The sequence below is a fragment of the Castanea sativa genome, chromosome 8 (assembly GCF_040712315.1).
Source record: "Castanea sativa cultivar Marrone di Chiusa Pesio chromosome 8, ASM4071231v1".
Taxonomy (NCBI): Eukaryota; Viridiplantae; Streptophyta; class Magnoliopsida; order Fagales; family Fagaceae; genus Castanea; species Castanea sativa.
This window is the reverse complement of record NC_134020.1, coordinates 35,235,194-35,256,620: the sequence shown is the minus strand read 5'-3', so window position 1 is coordinate 35,256,620 and position 21,427 is coordinate 35,235,194. Positions and strand designations below refer to the sequence as shown.

The 21,427-nt window shown below is 35.8% G+C and overlaps 3 protein-coding genes across 3 annotated transcripts; 2 read left to right on the top strand and 1 right to left on the bottom strand.

Moving 5' to 3' along the window:
• Window positions 1-572: 572 nt before the first annotated feature.
• Window positions 573-3,406, top strand: LOC142607655 (aquaporin PIP2-7-like). The gene is made up of 4 exons (XM_075779221.1): window positions 573-1,053; window positions 1,511-1,806; window positions 2,673-2,813; window positions 2,943-3,406. The coding sequence occupies exons 1-4, from the start codon at window positions 744-746 to the stop codon at window positions 3,054-3,056; spliced, it is 861 nt and encodes a 286-aa protein (XP_075635336.1). The 5' UTR covers window positions 573-743; the 3' UTR covers window positions 3,057-3,406.
• Window positions 3,407-10,735: 7,329 nt separating this feature from the next.
• On the top strand, window positions 10,736-11,519 carry LOC142608014 (uncharacterized). Its single transcript, XM_075779718.1, has one exon. The coding sequence runs from the start codon at window positions 10,866-10,868 to the stop codon at window positions 11,343-11,345; it is 480 nt and encodes a 159-aa protein (XP_075635833.1). The 5' UTR covers window positions 10,736-10,865; the 3' UTR covers window positions 11,346-11,519.
• A 1,807-nt stretch (window positions 11,520-13,326) lies between these two features.
• Window positions 13,327-20,089, bottom strand: LOC142607957 (uncharacterized). Its single transcript, XM_075779646.1, has 3 exons — window positions 19,949-20,089; window positions 19,727-19,834; window positions 13,327-13,657 (listed from the first exon to the last, which is right to left on the bottom strand). The coding sequence occupies exons 1-3, from the start codon at window positions 19,967-19,969 to the stop codon at window positions 13,541-13,543; spliced, it is 246 nt and encodes an 81-aa protein (XP_075635761.1). The 5' UTR covers window positions 19,970-20,089; the 3' UTR covers window positions 13,327-13,540.
• Between the last annotated feature and the right edge of the window lie 1,338 nt (window positions 20,090-21,427).

Genomic DNA, 21,427 nt, shown 5'->3' with positions numbered 1-21,427 from the left:
TTTTTTTTTTTTTCCTTTTAAATTCTTCCACTTCAAACCTCATTCTAAGTGCTATGTCTATGGAAGAAAATAAAGTGTTGGAGAGTGATTGGTCCTAATTACTCCTTTTATTTGTGCTCTTCATAATTGCTTTACATTGCATGCTTTAAACAATCATGAAATACAAATTATTTGTCTTACTTTTTATGTATCATTTTATGTACCAAAAAAAAAGTACGAGAACATTATCGTTGTAGACCGTTGCCGCAACTTACCTGGCTTTTCTCGTTTAAATGACTGTTCTAAATTTAATCACACATTCTTCTAAACAAATTAAAAAAATAATCACACATAGCCGTTGAATTTGTTGAATTTTCCTCATGACACTGAACCTGGGACCATCAACATAGGTTAAAAGAAAAAGAAAAAAGGGAGAAAGTTTTCCAAATAAATAAATAATAAATCAAGAGCCGTTGGAGGGCAAAGTGGGTCCATGCAAGCGAAGTTAAGCAATATGGTCGGCAAAAAAATTATGTTAATCATATCATTAGCAAACATATATAATCACTCTTATTTTATTTTTATTATTTTTTATATAATAAAAAAAAACATAGGCTTCAAATCATGAACCTATACTCTCTGGTCCTCCATAAATAGACCTTTGTACTCACTCCTCCATCCACAAATCACACTTCAACTTCTTCTTTCCCTTCAAAAACTCTCTATTTCTAGCTCATACTACTTGTAAAGCTTAAGTGATCACTATGACAAAGGACGTTGAAGTTGTAGAGCAAGGAGGAGAGTACTCAGCTAAGGACTACCATGACCCGCCTCCAGCACCTTTGATCGACCCTGAGGAGCTAACCCAGTGGTCCTTCTACAGAGCTCTTATTGCAGAGTTCATTGCCACACTTCTTTTCCTTTACATCACAGTTTTGACTGTGATTGGGTACAAGAGCCAGACTGACCCCGCCAAGAACGCAGACCAATGTGGTGGGGTTGGTATTCTTGGTATTGCTTGGGCCTTTGGTGGCATGATCTTCGTCCTTGTTTACTGCACTGCCGGTATCTCTGGTAGGTTAAGTTTCCTCATGACCCCATATTAATTGCGAGTAATTATTTAGTACTCTAGTATTCCCTTCTATCAAGTAGTAATGAGTTTCAGTAATTAGATTCACGATGGAATTCATTATTCTTATAAAAGAAGAAAGTACTTATACGTCGCTATATTACAAAATAACTAATATTTTTTCTTAACTTGCTTGCTCTAAAAAAAAATAAAAATAAAAAGATATTCAAGTTTTAGCTAGTTAGTATTTGTTAGTAGTCTGTTCTATCACGTAAAAGTAAATTCTACTAATTAAATTCACGCGAAAATAAAAAGTATCACACATGTAAAAAAAAAACCTAATAATTTTCTCACACATATACAATTTTTTTAATTTTTCTCCTTGACAAGGGTGTGTTTTAATTGTTGCCGGATAGAGAAATTTCAGTGATAACTGATAAGTATGAAAACTTGGGTATGCAGGAGGACACATAAACCCGGCCGTGACATTCGGGCTGTTCTTGGCGAGGAAGGTGTCTCTGATCCGAGCGGTGTTGTACATGGTAGCACAGTGCTTGGGAGCAATCTGCGGTGTTGGGCTGGTGAAGGCGTTCCAGAAGTCACTCTACACTAGGTATGGAGGTGGAGCCAATGAGCTTCAAGCTGGGTACAACAAGGGAACTGGATTGGGGGCAGAGATAATTGGCACCTTTGTTCTTGTCTACACTGTCTTCTCAGCCACCGACCCTAAGAGGAACGCTAGAGACTCCCATGTTCCTGTAAGCATGCCCTCTAATTTTAATTTAATACAATTTTATTAGGCAACATGTCAAGATTTTCTCATCCCAACGGGTTCATACAAAAATTCTAAGGTAGTGTTATTAATGACTTGTTTCTATGTTTCAGTTAATATTTGTTTATACTCATTTTCCACACAATATTCATAATTGCATATATTAATATACACATTTTAAAATATGTAAATGTGACGTCCAGTTTTAAAACGTAGAAAATTAATGTATATGGACGATTAGGAATAAGTTGTTTAGACAATCATTGTCCCTTCAAATTTTACAAAATGATCACTTGTTTATTGAAAAATTGTAGGGTGTAGGCCCATTTTGGTAGGTAATTAGGTATTACTAACGCTTCCTCACCTAATCCTAAATTTATATGGATTTTATTTGATAATTAACCTTTTTTTTACCTAACTCTATGGATTTGTATAAATAATCACTTATTAAAAAATCATATATTGTTGGCATAATTTATTGTAATTGGTGTGTACTAGAAATTGTATCGACCCAAATGAAAGCAATGTTACTCCAATTATAATAAATTGTGTTAACATTTGTGAAAATAATCATATCTATTATTGCTAAAATATAAATCCACACGCTTATAACATAGCACAGTCACTGAACCACCATGTCACAAGCCACTGGTTTGTGGATTTGTGGAAGGAAGGATATGGCAAGTTGGCCAGTTTGCATAGGATATTATGGCAATTTTCTAAACATATAAATTTATGGCTGAATAGTGTATACTCTACATAAGCCATTGTATTATTCAGCAAAAAAAAAAAAAAATGAGCCTTTGTATTTGTCACTTGGTTGATTTTGTTTTTTGTTATGGTTAAATTTAGGTATTGGCACCCCTTCCCATTGGATTTGCTGTATTCATGGTTCACCTAGCCACAATCCCAATCACTGGTACTGGTATCAACCCAGCTAGAAGCCTTGGAGCCGCAGTGATCTACAACAAAACCAAGGCCTGGGATGACCAAGTATGTGCCATCTTCTTCTTCTTCCTCTCACTATATATATATATATATATATATATATTTTTTTTTTTTTTTTTATATATATATATATATAAGATTCTCATATATAATTATATTTATGATGTGTTTCAGTGGCTATTCTGGGTTGGACCTTTTATTGGAGCTGCCATTGCTGCCTTCTACCACCAATACATTCTTAGAGCAGCAGCCATTAAGGCTCTAGGATCCTTCAGGAGCAATGCTTAAGTTTTAAGCTTTTCAAACCAATTATGTATTAAGATGGAGATGGGTGTTTCAAAGTGAATAACAATACTGAGGAGTGCAAGTCTGTCTAAGGGTCCCTTTACCAATCCTCAATAGTCATGGAGGCCCATGGAATTGTAGATAAACGTGTCTGTGGGACAGGACAGGGGGGCTGCCTTTTGTGTATCCCTTTCCTTTTTCTCTTTTCTTTTCTTTCATGTATTTATGTGGTGATTGTTGTCCTTGTTTATCCTTGAATCATCTTTTACTTTTTGCTTTTTCTATGTGGTTGTGTATTCGTGTTGTTTCCACATAAAAGCTAGTGAAAATGGAATTGTGTTCATCAGTCTCAATCTCAAATTCTCAGTCACCTTTCATTTGCTTTATAGTCAAGTCTTCTTCATACTTGCAAATTACGCTACATAGGGTCATCGCTCTTTCCTTGAAGTAAATTTCACGGAATTTTCTTCTCAATTGCAATGTTGAGTTTGAGACAATGACAAAGACTTCACAATAAAGCACATATATTGTAGCATCTCTTGTAACATTAGGATAAGGGCTAGGGAATTTATTAACAGGTCTTCATTGATTTTTTGTCATGGTTACCAATTATTCTTACATAAAGCTAGTGGGCAAATTGATTAAAAAAAAAAATTAACATTTTCAACTCTGTGTTAGTTGGAAATAACAATGCTACATATGCAACAAATTTCACAACTATTAAGATAAGTAGATTAGGATAAGTATAACATTATTTTTATATGGAATTCGACATTAACATTTTTTTTTTTGGTAAACAACATTAACATAATTTTTTATTGTTAACCAATCTCTCTTTCCCTTACTATATATTATATTGGGATAAGTGACCCTTTCCAGCTCTTCAAGGTATCAATTGAGGGTGGTGAAGTCTTAATCTTGCAACAATTGTTTAATTGAAACTATATGGCTTTGTTCGAAGCATTCTTATCCTCACAGGTTAAATGATCATAAATGAGTATTGATCAAGTAGCGTAGTACCAATGTACCATACATTAATATTAGTTGCACTATAGAAAGTGATAGCCCACAAGATTGAGTCTAAATCTTCTGTCCCACTTTTTCTCTATTCTACTCTATACTCTACTAATAAAAACTTGTCACGTATTCACCTAAGTAATTAAATACTAATATTAATTAATAACGGTAGCATTAATAAGTCAAATAACAGTAGTATTTAATTATTTAGGTGAACACGTGATAAGTTTTTATTGGTAAAGTATAGAGTAGAGCAGAAAAAGTGAGACAAAAGATTTGAACTTCACAAGATTATATAAGTTTTTTTTAGAAGAGATTATATAAGTTGGCCCTTTTTTTTTTTTTTTTTTTTTTAATAAGTTGGCTTTTGTGGTGGTGGTTCTTGGAAGAATAATGCATTCAATTCTTAATGTTTGTAATATTTTTAGTTGCCGAGGGGCCCAATATATAAAGAAAAGAAAGGAAAAGAGAGAGCATGTTAGTCAAATAGAGCTTAGGATTCCTAGCTTTTTTAAAAGGTAATTTGTCTCTTTCTCCTAGATAAATTATAGTTTTAGTGATTTAATTTCAATCTCTCTTATCCTATATTCCTGTCCTTATTATTTTTTGGCTCTCAGACAATTTTCTAGACACGAGTAGGTGAAGTTTGAGCTGTCTGATGATGCACACTTCGGCTTAAATAATGGAGAAGGTGAGGTTTTCCCGTTGGAGTGCGTGAATGAGAGTTGATTATCAATGTCAGTCCTGTTCATATATTTTAGGACTATTTTGGAGCCACAAAAATTTTCTATTTTGTTGGTTACCAAGACAGAGGACTATTTCATGCCCTACAATAGGACAAAGGCCACCAAGAAATGACAAAAATATTTCTAATTTTGTTTTTAAGCTTTTGGTCGGTACTCAACAATAGTAAAAAAAAAAAAAAATTGTGGACAAAAAAAAATTAGTTATAAATTTTACTCTCATTTGATCCTTCTGAAGATAAAATTTAGAGAATGGGTTTCGCTTTGACATCCATAAAATTAAAGAAGCCAAAACTATTCACATTATTAAAAGTTAGCATTGAGAAAGTATTTTAAGATATACTACCTTTTTTTTTTGTTGGTAAAAGACGATTCATTAAACAAAGCTAAAAGGAAACACGAGGTTCATGACATATTCTGTTAAAATACATTCTATTGAGGTCATCCTCATACACATCAATCATGTCTACAGACAGACTATCAAATAGAGAAAAATCAGAAGCCCGGTTGAAGCTCATCCTAGCAAATCTATCGGCACAACGGATAGCTTGGCGAAAACAATGCTTAATCCAAATCTAATGCATGAGGGAACCAACAATCTGCAATCATCCAAAATAGGGGAGATAAAATTATTAGCACAGGAAAGATTACTTAAGACATTCACAATGGACTCAACATCTAGCTCAATCATAAGGGATGCTATATTTAGACTTCTACAAAGCAAAAGGCCCTCCCTCAAGCCCCACAATTCAACTGCAAAGCTGTTGGTGGCGCCAATCCTTTTGCTGAAACCTCTAATCCAATGTCCATTAGCATCTCTAATCACCCCTCCACAGCAAGCCAAACCGCTTCCACCCTTTGCTGAGCCATCTGTGTCAAGATTCAACCAACCTTCAGGGCTTCTCCCAACAAAAACTTCTCATTACCTTCTACGTTAGAGCTCTCGGAGATGACACACAATGGATAAACTCCAAAGCTTGGTTCAAAATAACCCCAGCCAGCTTCGGACTTCTACTCTTGTTGTTGAAAACAAACCTATTCCTACTTTTCCATATATTCCACATAGCAAAGGGAAAAATAATCCTCCATGGGGGATTCGTAGCAAGCAAGGTACAATTATTTCTACCATTAATAGACAGCCAAGCCTGCAAATCATTTCTCCAAAAACCATGATTCGTGGATGTAATGCCCATCTAATTCCAAACATGCTTGATATGAGGATAATCACGTAAAGCATGTAGAATAGTCTTCGAAACTCTTTGACAAATAGGACAAATGTTGTCGTTAACTACCCTTCTTTTCTCAAGGCACACCTTAACGTCAATACTATTATGAGCACACAACCATAAGAAAGTCTTAATTCTAGGAAGCGTGTCTGCTTTCCAAATCCATTTGGCTGAAAAAGGAGATGCTTCCATGAGACCCATAGCAATCTTATAAGCACTCTTTAACTCAAAGGTGCCTTTAGAGAATCTACCTAAGCCAATTTATCAACGCCTCTGCTCATGAAGGCAATGGGAGTGGCTTGAATCATCATCTTAATCTCTTAAGGAAGCTCAAAGGGAATTTTATCCCAATCCCAACCCGTGTCCAACATGAAGTCCTTAATCTCCAAAGGGCTTGCTTCCTGAGTAATAGGACCTTGAATGAGTTGTCTAAGACAGCCTCTTTGAGTCCAATTGCTATACCAGACACTCAATCCACTGTCCCTACCAACCGGCCACCTACTACCCCTATTGAAGGTATCCATACCTTTTTTCATTGCAGCCTAAACAGATGAGCAAGGAAGCTTATTAGCATTAGAGGCACTACTTCTCCTTGGGCTACAATACTTCCTCTTCAAAACTTGAGCCCAAGGAGCCTCTCTCTCTATATTGAACCTCCAATTTAGCTTAGAAAGGAGGGAAACATTCCTTCCCTTAGCAGACTGCAACCTAACGCCCCTTCCTCCTTGGGTTTGGTGATCTTATCCCAACCAACCCAATGAATTCTTCTAACAGTGTCATATGACCACCATAAGAAATTTCGGTTTACCCTATCCAACCCCTCCAGGATTTTGCTAGGTAGGTGAGAGCATTGCATAACATGGGAGGGTATAGTAGCTAAAAGTGAATTTTTCTTAGAAGATTCGCATCACGAATTCTCTCGAAAATTCTGTCCTACTCAAAAACTTTATCTAGGTGAAGGATCAAATCAATGAAGCATAAAAGTTAGTGATTATATACAACCAAAAAAGAAAAGAAAAAAAAATTGAGGCAAGATGCAAGGGTAGCAAAATTCAGCTATATCATTACTAATCAAAATATTATACCAGACAACTTTCATGATTGGGAATCGGAGTGTTGATGGATCAAGCTAACCAAGATCTACCTCCTTAATCACTATTATATTTAAGGGAAATGTTAACAATTAAAACATCTGATAGTGAACCATTTTAAGAAAGTTTTTATGAAGAAAAAAAGTAATTAATATTTTAACTTCTTTTTTTATTTCTTATAAAAGTTGTGTCAAAACTTTCTTAAAATAATTTGTTATCAATTGTCTTAATGTCACCTATTAACAGGACCCTATATTTAATTACAATTTTGAAGCTGTGATTTACTTTTACATGGCATAGGGATCTTTAATTTCTAAAATATTGATTATACAGATGACTACATAATTGATAATTTACAACTCCCATGAAAGTTGTTAAAGTCACCTTCTCTTTCGCCTTGTCTACTTGCAGCATTTCTCTATTAAATTTACTAACATGGTCTTGTGGGTGGCTCACCTTTGTCCTACTTAAAATTGGGATATAAGGTTGCTCTCTTATATCTTTATAAAGTTATTGAACCATATTCTGGCTAACCCTTTGAATGTGGTTGAAAATGCTTGGCACATGATTTCATCTTGATGCATTATAGGTTTCCAGATGATCTAAAGGGTTTTTGGTTTAGCCAAAGGTTTCTAGCTATGGATCTTGAACTTGGGTCAGGGTGGCAAAGTGTCCTCCATCCATATGCTTTTTTCATGCAAATGTGAGAATAGCTATAAAAGCCTAAAAGACATTAGTGGAATACCAGCCACTAGAACTTTGATGCTTAAGTTAAAAAAATTTCCTCCAAAGAAAAAAAAAAAGTTATAGATTTTGGTTTTAGACAATATATTTGGTGGGTCAAGCATCCAAGCTGGGTAGATTTGTTGGGTTGGTTGAAAACATGTTATGCCAGGCAAATGTCTTCTTGTCAAGCTAAATACATTGAGATGGCCGAGTTAAGTAAGCATTTATTGATTTGGACAAGCGGACCTGGTGACAAGTCCTCTATCATGTTTATGTACATCCATATCAATCATCATAGTTTGAAAATATTATTGAAGACTTTGTTTATTAGTTATGCACTTATGTTCTAGTGTATTCAAACTTGACTTGTTTAAAAATAAACATACATGAACGAGTTTTTTATTAAGTCAAATCAACTCAAGTCTAAGTTATTTATGAATGGCTTGGTTTATTTACAACTCTAAATTATCTTCCCTACCCACCTTCTAGTTAGGGTCATTTTATAATCGTTCTTAATCAAAGAACGATTAACTCTCTCTATCTTCAAATTTCAAAAAAAAAAAAACTTCAATTTTGAGAAAAAGAAAACTATCAAACAACAATTACATTGGTGAAACATGAATTGATTTTTGCTTGGTTTTTAGTTTAACCAAGTCCCAATTTTTTTGGTAACATCATAATTTTTTGGAGCTTTGGGGTCAACGTACAATTTTAATTCCCAATTTTCTTATAAAAAAAAATCTTAATATCCTTAGCCCTCTATGCAGATGACACCTTTTAAAATCTTTTTTTCCCTTTTTTTTTTTAATTTTTTCAAGAGAAACAGATGAAGAAAAAAAAAAGCAATTCAAAAGTAGGCCCATGACCAGTTCCCATGTCGCGTTTACGTATTATGTTAATTCAGACGTGTGTAGGTCCGTAGATGCTCGTGGACTCACTCATCCACTGCTCAATATTTTTGGATAGTTTACGGTCCAAAGGTCCCAAAGTCAACTTGCATTAAGAAGCTGAAAGGTAGGACTACTAATCCTTATCTTGAAAGTAGGCTTCTTTCAGGCCCAAAAATTCTTCTTAAGAATAAACTCGATCACCCTGTTTCTTCCCCAATATTTGCAAGGTATAAAAACTGTAAATTCCAATAGTATTTAACTATTCCAAGATGTGGGTGCCACCTAACATAGAGCAAGTTTTTATTTTTATTTTTTGTGAGGAGCTAAAAAAAGAGGCTCGCGTGTTCGTATGTAATTATCGCTCCATGCTCCAAAGTACAGGTCAGGTAAGCTCAAGAGTACTACCAGCGCACAACATGACATACCACTACTCGCATTCACGTCTTATTTTATTGAGTTAGTTTTGGCCAAATGTTGAACCTGACCACAACACAAAGTTGCAAGAGCTGTGACTTAAAACTTTGTGCAAATGAAGCTTTCAAGAGTTTCCTCCAGTTGAGCCACACTCAATAGTGGTGTAAAGTTATTTTATCATTGTACTAGAGATTTGGGATTGAAATCAAGATGGTGGGCTATAAATATTTTTCATTGGGTATTCATTGGATTAAAAAAATTTGCTTTCCATAAATAATTTGATTAAAAAAAAAACTCAAGAGCAGCATACACTGGGAATGGAAGTAGACAAGGCTTGAAATTTGATAGGAAACACAAGAGAGAGACGAGTCTTGTGATTTGAGAGGTATATTATTAATACATGTGAAACCCCTAACAATCCGATTAACCACAGGCAAGGATCTTGTGCAAATATTAAATGGGCCTTGCAGAGAGAGAGAGAGAGAGAGAGAGAGAGAGAGGCCATGAAAAAAGTTGGAAATAGAAGAACACAAGGTAAAAAGCGTGAAGGCTGACATGATTTTAGTATTAGAGTGGGGGGTTCCAGAATGCTTGATTTAAGCTACAGCATGCGTTGGACCCTTTGCAATAATGTCCACAGTCACGACATAGATATGTTATAGCCATTATGATTACACGCATAATATATTGTATCTTACGACCTCTTTGCTGATCTCCCAAGCTAAGAAAACCTCGTGCCCACTTTATGTTATATTTATAGAAGATAGACACAAAGATAAAAGAAAAACATTCTTTCACGCTAATCCATCTTTTTTTCATGGTTTGAATTTCATAGTCATAGATGATGATAACTTTAATTTGTCATGTCAAATTGATGTGAGAGGAGATCAGCAGCCAGGAAAATTTTAAGGAAATAAAAGAGGTTTCACCTTTTTGTTTCTTTAGTGGGAAGGACATTGTTGCTTTAGCACCGGCTTGTTAAAAAAGAGAGTTCTCATTCTCAAGTGGCAGCATAAGTAGGAAAAGTTTGTGTGCAAGCATATCAAATATTAATACATATCAATTCATCAGGGGCTTTCAAGTAGATGAATTAATATCAAGCAGTACAGAAATATTGTTGATGATTAATGCATAAATCATTTTATTCCCAGTGGCCAGTCCCCACTCATATATTTGTTTGAGAAATGCACTTGAGAAGGGAAAAAAAGTAAAAACATGATATCTCGAGAAGGCACTCAAGTAATAGATAACCTAATACTCAAAGCCACGTTAAGGAAAGCAGCTTAACAACAAATAGGCTAATGAGAATCAAATTACCAACTAACAAAATCAAATTACCAACTAAGATAGGAAATAATCATGTAAACTACAGGAAACCCAACTAAAGTAGGCAATAATCAAATTACCAACTAAATATCCCCCTTTTTCTTTTTGAACAAGGTTCATTATTTGTAGCCCTATTAAGGACTGACACGCAAAATCCGAATGAGGTTTTAATTAATTCATCAAAATCATCACCTTGTTGAGTCATGAGTGTTGACCATGAAAGAAGGGCAGTTTGGGGAGTGTAAACAGTTTTTTAGCTTAGTTACGACAAATATACATTCCCAATCATTCTGTTCCCTCCTTCCTACCCTCTTTTTCATCAACAAAACTCACTTTGAAGCAACAACCACTTCCTAAAGACCTTATAAAAGCCGGTCCAATGTGCCCAAAAATTTCACAAAGAGCAACAACGAACCTTAGGCTTCAAGTCAAACACGAAGTGAGAAATATGTCTCCCTCGATTTCTTTCTTGCTATTCCTCTCTTCCCTAACTATACTCTCCATTGCTAGAGCTCAAGAAAGAGCCCCTCATGGCCTTGCTCATGAGAGCCCAATGGCATTTTCACCATCGGCATATGATTTCTTCCATCCAAACACGCAGAAATCTGACACCAAGGATGCCTGTTCATCAACCAGTTGCTCGCCATTGCCCATGGCAGCTCAAGTAGCAGCCACTAAAGCAAATGATGTTCAAGTATCATCATCCCAGAAAGGTGGAAATCGAGTGGGAGCTGGTGGCGTTGCTGGCATTGTTTTTGGCTTTGCATTTGTAGTGCTTTTGGCAATGGGTGTCTACTATGTAGTGATCACACGCCGAGGCAACATGAATCGAGCCAATTCTGTTCAACCTGATGCTTGATGTGCAAGAAGCTTGTGGAACTTAGACCAGAACCCCCCCCCCCTCCTCCCTCTTTCCTCTTCTTGTCTCTTTCTTTACCTATTTTCCCTTTATTCCCATATATATTTTATTTGGGTTATGGAATGTAACTATTAACTTTTAGTAGTAATCAACTGCATGGTACTTGATAATTAAGGTTCATGGTCTCCTAAAAAAAACGAAAAAGAAAAGGCTCATGGTTCATTTATTGTTCCACTTTTGCTACATGAGCAATAAAGGTAGTTGAATGATTACTAAGCTATAGTCAAAGAGAAGTGAATCAATATTGATTCTCAAAAAAAAAAAAAAAAAGAAGTGAATCAATATCTCCAAAATTGGGGTAAAGTTACCTTTCAAATAGGTCTTCTAGGTCTAGCAGAAGCTCCTTGTGCACTGGTTATGACCTTTTCAGTCAAAGAAAATGGGAGACGCAGAGAAGTAGAGGCTCTGAAAGTCAACAAAAACAACACTCTAAAGAGCAAAGAGCAGTATCATTATTGCTATCTGAATCTGAATAATAAAAGTATATAGACTTAAATTTGCCTGAAAGAATACTATAGCAATATCACGTGAATTATCGCGATAAATAGATTGGATAATACCAGAAGTCACATTCTTCCCTGTGAGGTTACCAATTGAACACAAGAAAAACCTAGTTTAGGGTCTGTTTGGATTGAGCATCATCCATAACTCAAAACTCATAACTTAAATCTTATAATTCAAAACTCAAACTCAATTCTCATAACTCATTTCTCTAGCAGCATACAAAATATCCATCACTCAAATTCAATAACAACTCAAATTCTTTGTCCACCTTCCAAATTGTCTAGCAACTTGCAACAAGATCCTGATGACAACTTGATTTGTGAGAAATTGCAATTAGGGCTGTAAATGAACCAAGCTGTTCATAAACAGCTCAGGCTTGGCTCTATAAAAAGCTTGTTCATGTTTGTTTGTTTATAAACAAGCCAAGTTTAAGCTTTAGTTTTAAGCTTGTTTAATAAATGAGTCAAGCTCAAGTAAAAAATATTGTTCATGAACAAGCTTGTGAACACTAAGGCTCGATACAAAAGTAACAAAACAAGTTGAGCTTAGGCTTATTTATGAGTTTGGTAATAAAATTGATATGAACTTGACAAGTAAACTCATATCCTTCTAAGACTTTAATTAATTATAAGTTGAGATCACTCATCCAAATCAAATAGGTTAGATAATAAACTTGATATATGCTTGATAATATACTTGTGTTGAATATCAAGTTCAAAAACATGATATTGAGCTTGAGTTTGGGTTTAATATTGAGCTCGAGTTTGGCTTAACCAATGAATCAAGCCGAGCTCAAGCTTTTATTCTTTATAACAAGTTCAAGCTTGAACATTATTTGTAGGCTCATATCAAGCTCAAGCCAAGCTTGAACATTCTACTTTTGCTGTTGAGCCGAGCTTGAACATTCTTTACTCAACAAAGCTCGGCTCATTTACAACCCTAACTACAATAGTGAAATATCTAGGTATATTTACTATTTCTCACAAACATTCATCAGTTAGAAAAGGAACAAAAATAAGAGTGATGCAAGTGTAACTAGATGAACTTAGGAGGAAAATAGGAAGAGAGAAGCTTCATTCTCAAAACACTACTTCTCCAGCAATTATAGATCACTATAACAAGCATCATTTAGTTGTAGATCTACCATGAGTAAGGTCTAATGAACGTGAAACAAACATGTTGGTTGAAAACAGTCTCCAACTCTCCCAAAGTCCAAATACATTATGGCCAATCAAGTGATAAGGTGAGTTGTAGTGTGGGTCATATGCAATATCCATAGATTCAATTACTATATACAATTATCATCACTATCACAAATTGTATCAAATAAATGCATTCCATCTAAGAGAAATAGATGCTACAGGAAAAGACTTGTATCGTGTTTGCCCAATTTGACCAAAATAGATGCTTGAAGAAGTAAAAACAACTATACCATGCATCATTGTTCATTTACTGAGAAGAAAATAATAATTGCAAGTAATATTATTATGGAGGTCCTCAATCATGGCCTATAACCCTGCATGTTCCATTCATAACACAGAACATGTAATGTGGGTAAGCCGTAGCATCTGTATACAAAAACACAGATACACTCATACATGATACATCAGTAGTGAAATACCCTGGCATTTCTACCACCCACGTGAACTAAGGGATTCAATAACGGGTCCAAACGTCCGATCCACAGCTTTGTTCCATAGATGTGCTAACTCTGAGCGAGATCCCTTTCCAAATATGGGTTCTCTCACCTGGAAGAAGTTCAAAGCTGAAACTATTAGTGCCAAGCACTGTTTGAATTATGTACTAAAACATTTCAAAGAAAATATTTGCTGTATTAAAGATCATAAAAACTTCATCTGTTTATTCAATGAAATTCATATTATCACATTATTATCGCTGAGTTTGATAAAGAAGATCCAAAACAGATTAAACATAAACAGTTCCTGAGGAAATAACACATAAACCAAACCTCAATCAAAATTCCAACAATATGTATTGATGGAATCCATATCCAAGATATACAGAAAAAAAAAATCTCACATTTTTGTTGATAGAGGCATTGAATACATTGTACTCCTCAAAATCCAGCATAAAGAAAAGATTTCTTTCTGATGCTCAAATGCTGCCCCACCTGATGAATCATATCAGATTCATAATGAGAGGCTCAATCATATCAGATTCCTATGTAGTCACCTTATTTCCATCTCCCCACTAACAACAATCATTTAGAGCTATTGACAAATTTAAGTTTACAGATGTAGAGGCATCAGGTAACTAAGTACAATTTTGCCCTTACATTGACACCCCTGAACAACAAATTTCTGTTGTTTTCCCACAAGGCAATGAATAAACTGCAAGTTCTTACAATAAAGATAATAACAACATAACTTGCTCAACAACATGAAGGGCCTACAATATTGAGAGCATTGAGGATGGTAGATGAGGCATATGAAGCCTTTTTTTTTTACCACTTATAAGATGTGGCCAAAGAATAGAAGATTTTTTTTAAAGGTACATTACGCACCCAGTGAGTTTGGAACGAATGATCTCACCCTTTGACACCAGAGTGTCCCAAGTTCCAACAAGCCCAATCTGATACTAAGCCCAGCCCATATATGCTCCTTGAAGACCAGAAGTGCAGCCCACCATTTTGAACTTTTATCATTAATAAAAGAAGTCAAATAGCATTTAATTGGGGTTTTCCTAGGAAATGGTTAGCTTTTATGTTTTAGTTCTTCTAAGCAGACAAGTCATTTATTTTGTTATAGTTCCTATGAGTCAAGGTCTTGAAAATGTAATGTTTTAAATGATATTTTCGTTTTCCCATGCTTAGAGGGTTGTTCTAAGCTCTATATAAGCCTTTTGGCTTAATTAAATAAGATCAGAGTGTATTTTCAGATAAAAAAAGCTTTGTGCTTTAGAAGATGGATTTCTTCTTTTAAAGTCTTATCCCATTGGTGGATTCCTTAGGTGGCAAGCTCTGGTTCTTTATCCCTTTGGGTGGTGTTTCTGTATCCCATAGAGTGGTGAACTATTTATCCCTTTTATTTATTAAGTGTTTGGTTCAACCCATCGTATCATATTACATTCTAGCCATCCTTCACCCCCTTATTGGATCTGTTTCATTTTTCCAAAAAACCAAACGGATACAGGATTTGTAAGAGAAAAACCAATTAAAAGATTACATTTTCAAGACCTTGACTCAGAGGAACTATAACAAAATAAATGAGTTGTCTTCCTAAGAGATCTAAAACATAAAAGGTAACCATTCCCTAGGAAAACCCCAATTAAATGCTATTTGACTTCTTTTATTAATGATAAAAGTTCAAAATGATGGGCTACACTTCTGTTCTTCAAGGAGCACATCTGGGCCGGGCTTAGTATCAAATTGGGCTTGCTGGAACTTGGGACACTCTGATGTCACCCTTCACCCACACTTGTCAAAGACTCAAAGGAGGAAGTTCCATTTGAGTCAATATTGCAGCCATGAAAGACTGATTAGCTAGAACTTTGCAAATTGGCTTATTCAAGAATTATTTTATAGGGTCCAAGTGTGAAGTTTAATTGAAGCAAAAGTCATGTGGTTTGAGTCCTTTCTTTCTCTTTCTTGTGGTACTGTTCACAGGCACCATTCATGCAGCCCCTCGACACCATAAAATTCTCTTTTCCTTCTTCCTTACGACCCCAGATCAAGCCCTTTCTTTTACCAATCAAAATCCAAAACCTCACATACTTTCTTTTACCAAATAACACATCAAATCACCTTTTAATTCCTATCACAACCTCGTAACCCTTTCTTCAACAATTCTTTTTCTTTTTTATAAGTAATAAGAATAGTATTAATCATGAAGAAAGAACGAATAAAGCAAGTACAAGGTGTTCATGTTGGTGAACATAAGAAAAAGCAACAAACAACAACAAAGATAGAAAAAGCAAGTTAGGGGATAATACTAAGGGAAGAAAGAAACTCAATGATGGAAGAACAAATCGAAGAACCCCAGCTCCTAGACCAATCAAACAAAGTACTCTGGCATAGAGCTTGTAATTGAACAATCGATTTCATTCTTTCCATCCAAACAACCCACATCAAACAACCAGGAACCATATTCCAAATGTCCGAAGAAAATTTCCCCAGCCAAAAACTCCAACAAAACACCAAACTCTCCACATAACCTGGCATGACGCATTGGATCCCAATCACCTGTAACATTTGTACCCACAATGAGTGAGCTATTGGACAGTGTAGGAGAAGATGATCCTCAGTTTCCTCATTACAACAACACATACAACACCGATTCACCAAAAGGAGACCCCGGAGCATCAGATTATCCAAGGTAAGTATCTGACCATAAGTTGCTGTCTACATGAAAAAAGCCACCCTTTTAGGAATCTTAATCTTCCAAATACCCTTCCAAGGGAAACTAGGGATAGAACCACCCTGGATCTTATTGTAATAGGACCGAATATCAAACTTGCCGTTCTTCAACAATTCTGAACCTTAGATCCACAAATTCCTAACCCTAAACCCACAACAAGCACACAGAAAAATTCCTCAATTTATGCTACATCAGCCAAGATAAAATATTTACAAAACTTAAAAGGGAATTTTGCAAGTTGCCAAAGAGGAATGTGTATGAAGGATTCCCTTCCTAAAACTGTCCCAACCAACAACATTCTAGATTCATTTGGCAAAACTTGCAAGCTTTTTCCCTTGTCCCCCCAACCCCCTTTTTTTTTCTTTTGAATCTGTTCTTGATCTATCAATGATATCTCCTTTTATATTCTCTTTGGTCCCTGGAAGGCAGGAACATAAAAGGTTGCAGAACAAGACTGAAGATTTAAAAACAAGATGTGCTGATTGAAAGCTCGACATTTTTATAATAAGAATCGCATAATCTTACAAAAAAACTGGTAGCAGAACAAATAGCTAAATATTAATTAACTAATGTCCCAAAAAAAAAAAAAAAAAGACCACCTCCTCTCATAAGCTACCTTAGAGACAATTTCCCGAAGTCCCACGTAGAATAAATCTCTCTATTTACGCCATCAGCATATAAAAAAGTTCAACCACAATCGCCTGCTCCTCTCCAACACCCCAACACACCCAAATTGATGTGAATTTATTTCATATGTGTATGAGACATGTGATAGAGCCAAAGTGATGTCAACCACCCAATATTGCACACCTAGGTTTGTATATCCCATCTCTCATTTGGTCCTTGCTAACACCAATCAGATGATCTCAATGCACATTTATCAGCTTCTTATGTGATTACATTTTTTTTTTTTTTTTTTGATAAGTAAGAATGATATATATACGAAGGTTACTCTATGCCTGAAAAACACATAGCAACCCAAAAACACAAGAAAAATAAAACAAAAAGAAACAAGAGAGAAAACCAAACAACAAAGAAATTACAATAGGAGAAGGGAACAAAGAAAAGAAGGGAGGGAATCACTAGACGTGAGTCCCCACGCCCAAGACCAATCAAAAAGAGTTCCACAAAAAGAAGCAAGCAACTGATCACTAGAGCTATCCAAATCCTCAAAAGTCCTCCGGTTCCGCTCCTTCCAAATACACCAAAGGATGCACAACGGGACTAAATTCCAGATTTGAGACGAATGCTTCCCCAGCCAATTCCACCATCCAAAAAGCAAGTCTGGAATCGAACTAGGCATAACCCAAGCCAAGCCAAAAGTTATAAAAACAAAGCTCCATAACCGATAGGCCACCTCACAATGGAGAAGAAGGTGATCTACCGTTTCTCCACAATGACGGCACATAATGCACCAATCCACAAAAACCAATCTCCTCAATCTCAGATTGTCTCCCGTTAGGATCTTATTCCAAGCTACACACCAAACAAAAAAAGAAACTCGCCTAGGGGCCTTTACTCTCCAAATAGCTTTCCAAGGAAAGATAGTTGAAGGAGAATTTCTTAATTTGTTATAGTACGACTGGATGTCAAAAGCCCCATTAGGCTTCAATTTCCAACTCATCCGGTCTCCAGCATCCATAGGAGGGATTATAGCACCTAACATACGAAGAAACCGCAGCCCTTCATCCATCTCCCAATCATTAAAAAATCTACTAAACCGAACATTCCAAAATCTTCTATCCTCCGCCCCCTGCCTATGCAAAGAAGTTTCAACAGAAGCCTCCTTATCAATGGCAATGCCATACAGCCTAAGAAAAGCCAATTGAAAAGGTTGATCCCCATACCACCCATCCTGCCAAAACCTCACCCTATTCCCCAACCCAACCACAAACTGACAATTTTTGCTGAAATCCTCCCAACCCATGCGGATGCTTCTCCACAAACCACACCCATGAGCTCCCCTACCCAGCTTTGAGGTCCATCCCCCCCAATCTTCCCCATATTTTGAAGCTTCTACCCGCCTCCATAAACGACCCTCTTCCTTACCAAACCGCCACAACCATTTCCCCAATAAAGCCTTATTAAAGGTAGTGAGTTTCCTTATCCCTAAGCCACCATTAGCTATAGGCGCACAAAATTTTCCCCATCCTACCAAATGAATCTTGCTATCTCCCCACAGGAAATCCCTTTGCATCTTTTCAATTTTATTAGCCACATGAGTAGGAACTGAGAACAACGATAGAAAGTAAGTCGGAAGACTAGAAAGCGTACTCTTGAGTAACATCAAACGACCCCCCTTAGACAAGTACAACTTCTTCCATCCAGATAATTTCCGGTTAAATTTTCCAAAATTGTGTTCCAAATTGAAGGGGAGTTATGAGGAGCCCCCAGCGGCATGCCAAGATACAACATAGGTAAGGATCCAACTCTACAGCCCAATATATCCGCTAGAGCATGCACATCACCAACCTCCCCTATATGAACCATTTCACTCTTATGCACATTGACCTTCAAACCTGTTACTGCCTGAAAACTAAGGAGCAACAACCGAATATGAAGAATTTGCTTCACATCTGCATCACAAAAGAGGATAGTATCATCTGCAAATAATAGATGTGAAACACGTTCCCCACCATCCCTCCTACCCTCAAAATTGAAACCACAAATCAAGCCAGCTCCCTCCATTCTTCTCAACATCCTACTGAGCACCTCCATCAAGATCAAAAACAGCATAGGAGATAGGGGATCTCCTTGTCTTAAACCCCTTGAGCTACCAAAGAAATCGGCTGGGGACCCATTGATCAAAACAGAGAACTGAATTGTGAATATACAAGAACGGATCCACTTACACCACTTCACTCCAAAACCCATCCTATTCAGTAGATACAACTTCACAACAAAACCCATCCTATCATCTTATGTGATTACAGTATTGCGTGATCAAGACTTCCCAATAAATTGACGACTAAAGCATAAAATCCGCCACTTCGCAAGATTACCACCCAATGGTCAATAACTACTGGGAGATTTACACCAATCAATAACCCTCTCGACTCAAGGAAACACTAGTGTAAGCCAAAAAAAATTATTAAACTTGACTCCCTAAATAAATGAGAACAAACCCATTGGCCATTGCCCTCACTACCCTGTTTTGCTTTAGCCTTTTTATAGCAACAACTCTACATATTAACTAAATTATCACACTTTGTTTGAGAAATACTTAAGATAATTAGATTTATGTGCTCATTCAATTTTTTTTTTTTTTTTGGGGTTTTGGCATCTAATCTATTAAATTAAAGCATAAATATAGAAATAAAAACAACAGCAAAATCAAAATTTAAATTTCCAACTAAAAAAAAAAAGCAGAAATTGAATTCTAGGGTTTGAGAAAGCGAAATTGAAAATTGCAGTGCGAAAGAAATGGGAGATGGGAATTACGTGAGAGTGGGTATCGGGTTGAGAAATGGATCTATAGATGGTTCTGCGTTGCTCAAACACCACGATCCCCGTCAATATGCTTCCCAGCGCTGCGCCAAGTAGACGCTCCTGCATTTTCCCAAACACTAATAATAATAAGTAAACCATACGAAAATTTAGAAAACGAAAAAACTTAGAAATAAAAATCAAGTAATTTTTTTTTAAGGAATGAATGAGCACCACCTGAGCTAGAACGCTGACCATGGTGCTGGTTTTGGTTTGTTATTCTGCGAACCAGGAAGAGAATTTTTGTTTGCCTTGCCAACAGCAGCAGGAATAGCGTAAGATATCGGAGCTGATTAAAAGCCTAGGGCCTGGTTTTACTCGGTGGTTGGGCTTAGGTCCAAAGGTGTACTCGATGGGGCAGAATATTGGGCTACTGGCAAAGTTCAGCCCAGTGTTCTATGCTTTCAGTTCATTTGAGTTAGAGGATTTAGGAAAAAGGAAAAAAGTTAAGATTTCCCCTTAAATATATATATATATATATATATATATATATATATTTTCCTCTCCTCCTCTAAAATATTTAGATATTTACCTACAAAAAAAGAAATAAATATATAAAATTCATGCTCCTTTAACTACAAAAACAAACTAAAAAAATAAATATGGACTAAACAAAAATCGTGCACAAAATAAGAAACACTTATTTTGTATGTTATATTTTGTTGATGTGTTTTATAATATGAAATGTTTAAGAAATACTTATTTTATATGTTGTATTTTGTTGAATATGAAATAGATGTTAGTTTTTATTTTCATAAATTTTTTTTTTTTTTGTTTTAAGCTTTGGTCCTCCTCGGGTATGAATCCTGGTTCCGTCCTTATATAACTCCCATATGTTTTGTGGCTATTGAAAAAATCATTTATGTATATTTTTATTCGTGCAAGTTGTTTAAAATATAATAAGTTCAAATTGCAGAGAGAGAGATCAAGTGAATCGTGCATCTTGCTCGCGTGACTGGAGAATCCGAAAGGCACAAAAGGGGTGTAACTCATGAAACTCACAATAGAGATTTATGAAATGAACTTTTTTTTTTTAGAAGAATTTATGAAATGAACTTGAGACAATATTGCTAGAGAGTGAGAGACAGAAAATAAAAATGAAAGACTGATTGAGGACAAAACCTTAAAAATCACAAGGGAAAATGTTGCACTTTGAAGAAATTCCCAAAGCCAGCGAAATGGAACCCAAGAGAAGCACTTGTATGATTCAACAATATAGAAGATACAAATAGAAACGCAAAATGACATTAAGAAATTAAAAGAGGTGTAAGGTAAGCACGTACTTAATCAAGAAATAACTCATAGACTGGTAGAACTAAGAAAGAATCAGTAAGGACTCACAACAAAATGATATTGAGAAAAAAAGAAGAAAAAGGAGATGATGGAGAAAAGCATATATATAACATCCAAAAGACTAATCATAATTAACAAGATGATCAAATGACATATACAAGGCTCAAGTGTAATCACATCACATGAGTAAGCTCGTACGTAACACCATAAATGTGCCTATACGAATTTCGAAACCATTGCTACATGTGGAATTATGAAAATGTAAAGTATTCCCTTTCATTAATGTCTCAGACTTAGGAATACATGCAATTGATAAGGATAAGCAAAGTAGAGTAAGATCTACTTTGCTCAGCCATCAAATCA

What these genes read in the sequence shown, in the direction of transcription:
- LOC142607957 (XM_075779646.1), bottom strand. Translation starts at nt 19,969, where the DNA reads ATGGTCAGCGTTCTAGCTCAG. An exon ending in TGGTCAGCGTTCTAGCTCAG is followed by an intron (nt 19,835 to 19,948) that starts GTGGTGCTCATT and finishes GGGAAAATGCAG; the next exon opens with GAGCGTCTACTTGGCGCAGC. An exon ending in AACCCGATACCCACTCTCAC is followed by an intron (nt 13,658 to 19,726) that starts GTAATTCCCATC and finishes AACTTCTTCCAG; the next exon opens with GTGAGAGAACCCATATTTGG.
- LOC142608014 (XM_075779718.1), top strand. Translation starts at nt 10,866, where the DNA reads ATGTGCCCAAAAATTTCACAAAGAGCAACAACGAACCTTAGGCTTCAA.
- LOC142607655 (XM_075779221.1), top strand. Translation starts at nt 744, where the DNA reads ATGACAAAGGACGTTGAAGTTGTAGAGCAAGGAGGAGAGTACTCAGCT. An exon ending in CTAGAGACTCCCATGTTCCT is followed by an intron (nt 1,807 to 2,672) that starts GTAAGCATGCCC and finishes GGTTAAATTTAG; the next exon opens with GTATTGGCACCCCTTCCCAT. An exon ending in CCAAGGCCTGGGATGACCAA is followed by an intron (nt 2,814 to 2,942) that starts GTATGTGCCATC and finishes GATGTGTTTCAG; the next exon opens with TGGCTATTCTGGGTTGGACC.